Source organism: Gopherus evgoodei, chromosome 5, assembly GCF_007399415.2.
Source record: "Gopherus evgoodei ecotype Sinaloan lineage chromosome 5, rGopEvg1_v1.p, whole genome shotgun sequence".
NCBI classification, from domain to species: domain Eukaryota; kingdom Metazoa; phylum Chordata; order Testudines; family Testudinidae; genus Gopherus; species Gopherus evgoodei.
This window is the reverse complement of record NC_044326.1, coordinates 29,398,120-29,403,222: the sequence shown is the minus strand read 5'-3', so window position 1 is coordinate 29,403,222 and position 5,103 is coordinate 29,398,120. Positions and strand designations below refer to the sequence as shown.

The 5,103-nt window shown below is 57.0% G+C and overlaps 1 protein-coding gene across 1 annotated transcript; it reads left to right on the top strand.

The window, feature by feature from the left end:
- Positions 1-1,552: 1,552 nt before the first annotated feature.
- Positions 1,553-4,795, top strand: NKX3-2 (NK3 homeobox 2). The gene is made up of 2 exons (XM_030564823.1): positions 1,553-2,003; positions 4,320-4,795. Exons 1-2 carry the CDS (start codon positions 1,553-1,555, stop codon positions 4,793-4,795), a joined length of 927 nt encoding a protein of 308 aa, XP_030420683.1.
- The last annotated feature ends 308 nt before the right edge of the window (positions 4,796-5,103 follow it).

Genomic DNA, 5,103 nt, shown 5'->3' with positions numbered 1-5,103 from the left:
AACTCAGAACTGGAGCACTGGGATTATATTTTCCATTTGCCTTATTAATACTCCAGTCGGGATTTTTCGATATTTTATTAGAGCGACAATATTTTAAATGGGGGAAAATAAAACATGATACTTGAGACACATTTGTTGTATATGTTTAAATAAGTAACATTTATAAGATACGTGTTGAGTCCATAGTTTCCAAAATGTTCCTGTTTTTTCGATTTATTTTCTTCCCGTCAAATAGCGATTTAGAAGTAAGAACGTTTTTAATCGCAGTAACAAAAAAATGACTTTAGAAGTCCCTTTAGAGTAAAATAATCATTGATATAAAAGCATCAAATTGTAGATAACTAAAATAATAGAAAAAATAACACCCCTGTTTTAGAAAATTGTTGAAGAAATTTTGTATGGTCCCTATAAAGCAAGCAGCCCAAAGTCTGAACGTTTTTCTCCACAACAGAAAGCTAAAAAGCATACGCAGCTTTAATTCAGGCGCAGTTTTACAGTCCCTAACAGACTATGAAATAAATAATGTTAAAGACTCTTCCTAGAGAGCTGTATTTCAAAAGGTTTCCTAATTTGGAACACTGTTTACGTTTCCATTGACTGTTTCAACTTTAATTAAACCATATTTTAAAAGCGGGTCACTACATCGATTTCCCAACTTAACCAACAGAGAGAAAGAGGGAAAAGCACCCCGAAACTCTGAGAGCTAATGATTCGGATTAAGTACATGGTTTTTCACAAGGAACGGAAGCATTTGTTTGGGGTGGGTTAAACCATAATATAGAAAGTGAGAGGACCGTGTACATTATAAATGGAAACTCGTGGCGATCCTTTGAACCAGCGCGCGTTTAGAATGAAAAGTTGAAGGGCTAATACATTTCTGTAAACCCCTTGGGTAAGGGTACATAAGATCTATTCGTGGCGGATAGATCGCTCCAGGCTTGAAGGGCGTCCGTGACATGGACATGCAGCCCCCCACCCCAGAGAGGAAGGGGTTAACTAGCCCACGTCCGACTCCCTTCTACTCGCCCAGTCCTGTCCGAAGATCAACAGCTTCCAGCTGTGGCGCGCCAATCAACTCCCACCCTGCGCGGAGCGCTGCCCAATGGGAAGGCTCGGGGTCGGGGCTGTCAGTCATAGGTGAGGCATGACTCCGGGGCTGGGAGAAAAAGGAGAAGGAAAGAGCAAAGGAACAGCTAGAGGCAGGAAAAAGTCCAGCGCCGTGAGGGACCCCGCTGCTGCAGGGGACAGGGAGCGAGGGAGGCTCAGAAGCAGCCCCCAGGCCAGGCAGCCACCCAGGCTCTTATGGGAGGGCTGCATGGGAACGGCGTATTAAAGCCTCCCCAGCTCCCCACCGCCGCTTGCCCTCTCCGAGCCGGGGAGCAGGGGCTGCAGCCGGGGGCGGCGATGAAGTCTCCCAGCTGAAGGAGCAGGATCTGGGCGGAGACTGGATCTGGCGCCGGTGCCAGGGCAGGCGCTGGTGCACCGGGGCACCTCGCGGCAGTCTCGCTTGGGTGTCTCTGTGCCCGCTCCCCCGGCAGCGGCCCCGGGGCCGATGGCTGTCCGCGGCGGTAACGCCTTGACGCCTTTCTCCATCCAGGCCATCCTCAACAAGAAGGAGGAGCGCGCACAGCACTTGGCGGGGCGGCCGCCGCCAGCCACCCCCACCGCGCCCGCTTGCTGCTGGCGGCTGTTCGGCGAGAAGGCGGAGGCGGGCGAGGCTTTGCTGCAGTCCCCGGCCTGCGCCCGGGCTCCGCCTGCGGCAGCGGGGAGAACGATGGGAGCCCCTGCGGGCTGGGATTCGGACTCGGCGCTCAGCGATGACCACGAGGGCGAGAGGCGCTCGGAGGAGGAGGGCACCGGGGTGCAGCAGGGGCCGCCCGGCAGCACCGCTCGCTCCAGAGAGGCCCCTGGTCGGGGGCGGCCTGCGCGGGAGGCTCAGCCCCGGGATCAGGAGGAAGAGCCCCCGGGCCTCAGTGACAGTGAGATGTCGGCTAGCGTTTCAGGTACGCTTGTGGGGGGAGAGTCGGTGGAGAGGCCATGGGCCGAGGATAGCTCTGGGTGGGGGGAGCCCTGGCGCCCCCCCCCCCGTGCCGGCAGCTGAGCTCCATGTGCCTTAGAGAGCTGGGACTCCCGGTCCCCTGGGGTTTGCGATCAGCCCTCTGAGAGTTTGGACACCCGTTTCCCTGTGTGCCCAGGTGCCCCGGACACTGGCGATGCCCAGGACCCTGATGCCTGGTCCAGAGCCCTCCAGTCCCCAGCTCCTGATGGTGGCCGAGCCCAGCGTGCCCTGCTCTGGTGTGGCATGGTGTGTGATTGCTGCCGGGCTCTCTTGTGCCTTATGCCTCCCGTCCCCAAGGGCGAAGGAGAATCGGTCTCTCGGGAGCTCTCCCGGGGAGGGCGCTGGTTAGTGGTTGTGGCTGGGGCATCTCACAAGGAAGTAGAATCAGAATAGAGATGGGGAGCAGAAGGACTCATAGAAAGCTCGCGGTAGAGAGGTACAGACCTTGTGTGTGAATGGGACAGCTAAATAGATCAGTCACAATAACCATCCACCGGCCACCAGCTCTGTATTCTGGAAGTGCTCTTCAGACAACAAGTTGTTACAAAGATTCACCTGACTGGGCATAGTGAGATGTTTACCAAGACCATAACTTTGCTAAGAAAAGAACTAGTGTGGGGGGAAGAAGAGCAGTGAACACATCCCGCGGGCTCTTGGTGAGGTGTATTCCCCTGCCTAAGCCTTGGGTCCTTATGGTCGGGGCTAACAATTTTACTTTGTGCTAAAGGAAACAGAACCCCCCGGGGCCTTGCATTTGGGGTCACACTCCCTGCTGACGGCTGGCGGCCTCCCTGCGGCTTGTGAGAAGTGAAATATTTTCACGCTGCCTTTTTACTCCCACAGGCTTTGGGTCAGAGGCGCCTTTTCCACCGGGGATTTATTTATTTTTAAAAGGGATAGGCCAGGCAATTGACAACAAAGAATAATGATGGCAAAGGAGGGAGCCATCCCCTCGCCCTTGGGTGCCAGACAAGTCCAGATGACACAGGCAGAACAGTGCAATGAAAGGAGAGAAATGCAAAACCACAGGGGAAAGCAAGCTCAGCACAAGCAGTCACGTTTCTTGCCCAGCGATTCAGAGCGTTTGCTGCGCTCTCTGATGTGCTCCCAAAAGATAAAAGCCATCCCATTAATAATCCCTAATTATCGATCACTAACTTCCCTGCAATCGCTCCTTCCTTATGAATGAGACGTGTGAAATGTCCTAGGAGCCCCCTGAGCTCTGCCTCAGTGATGGTGGGAGGAGCTGGGCCAGCCCGTGACCCCCGAGGGCTGTCTGAGTGGGACAGGGACATATCCTAACATGTTCCCCGGCTGGGGGGTGCAGTGTAACCGCTCCCCTGAGCTGCGCCCCGCTGGAGCAAGTTGTTGTCCCCCAAGACACCCCTGGGTTGGGGAACGCAGCGTGGTCCTGTTCTTGTCTGCGTCTCCTGCCACCCCCCTGCGGGGATGAAATGAGACCTGTAAAGCAAGCAGTCAAAAGTCTTGAACTGTGCCTGCATAAGGAGGGGGTGCAGTGCGGCCTTGCCCCTGATCTGTACCTGGCTGGGTTTTGGGGGTGCAGTGCGGCCTTGCCCCTGATCTGTAGCTGGCTGGGTTTTGGGGGTGCAGTGCGGCCTTGCCCCTGATCTGTACCTGGCTGGGTTTGGGGGTGCAGTGCGGCCTTGCCCCTGAGCTGTGCGTGGCTGGGGTGTGGGGGGTTTGCAGTGCGGCCTTGCCCCTGAGCTGTGCCTGGCTGGGGTGTGGGGGGGGATGCAGTGCGGCCTTGCCCCTGAGCTGTGCCTGGCTGGGTTTGGGGGTGCAGTGTGACCTACCTCTGAGCTGTGCCGGGATGAGGTGGGGAGGTGCGGTGCGGCATACCCCTGAGCTGTGCCTGGCTGGGGTGTGGGGGGGGATGCAGTGCGGCCTTGCCCCTGAGCTGTGCCTGGCTGGGTTTGGGGGTGCAGTGTGGTCTTTCCTCTGAGCTGTGCCTGGCTGGGTTTTGGGGGTGCAGTGTGACCTACCTCTGAGCTGTGCCGGGATGAGGTGGGGGGTGCGGTGCGGCCTACCCCTGAGCTGTGCCTGGCTGGGTTTGTGTGACCTTCCCCGTGAACCAGGCCTGCTGGGGGCCTAGGCCTGCCCTCTGAGCGGTGCCTAGGAGGCCGCATTCCGGGGGGATGACGATCTCCCCTCGCCCCACTGTCCCTGGGTTTGGGTTCGTGACCTGCTCCGGCGCAGCCTGGCCTGTCTCTGATCTCGCGGCCGTTGTTCTCCCCCGCAGATCGCAGCCCGCCGGAGGAGGAGGACGGCGGCAGCAAGTGCGAGAAGCTGCTGGCCGGGGAGGAGGAGCAGGCGGCCCCCAAGCCGCGGAAGAAGCGCTCGCGGGCGGCCTTTTCCCACGCGCAGGTCTTCGAGCTGGAGCGGCGCTTCAACCACCAGCGCTACCTCTCGGGCCCGGAGCGAGCCGACCTGGCCGCCTCGCTCAAGCTCACCGAGACCCAGGTGAAGATCTGGTTCCAGAACCGCCGCTACAAGACCAAGCGGCGCCAGATGGCCGCGGACCTGCTGGCCTCGGCCCCGGCCGCCAAGAAAGTGGCAGTGAAAGTGCTGGTGCGGGACGATCAGAGACAGTATCACCCGGGGGAGATGCTGAGGCCGCCCTCGCTGCTTTCCCTGCAGCCTTCCTACTACTACCCCTACTACTGCCTGCCCGGGTGGGCCCTGTCCACCTGCACCGCAGCCGCGGGGACTCAATGACACTGACCAGCCCCGAGCTCCAGCTGCAGGACTGTATGCACCGGACAGTATTTATTATTATTATTTGTTTATTTTTATTATTATTGTTATTTGGGTAATTTCCCCTCCTACTCCTGACAAACTTTTGCAAACTTCCCCCTCCCCACCAAGCCGAGAACTTTTGTAATTCGGCACGACTAGTTCATGGTATCCATGTTGTCACTCCATTCCGTGTAGACTTGCTTGTTTGTTTGTTTGTTTTTGTTCTGCCGATGTTGTTGCTCCGGATTGATAGAGGCCCGAATCTGGTGTGAGAGAAAGGAAAAAGA

Bases quoted from the DNA above. Each gene is read 5' to 3' on its own strand.
- NKX3-2 (XM_030564823.1), top strand. From the start codon at position 1,553: ATGGCTGTCCGCGGCGGTAACGCCTTGACGCCTTTCTCCATCCAGGCC. The intron at 2,004-4,319 runs GTACGCTTGTGG...TCTCCCCCGCAG, and splicing joins GATGTCGGCTAGCGTTTCAG to ATCGCAGCCCGCCGGAGGAG.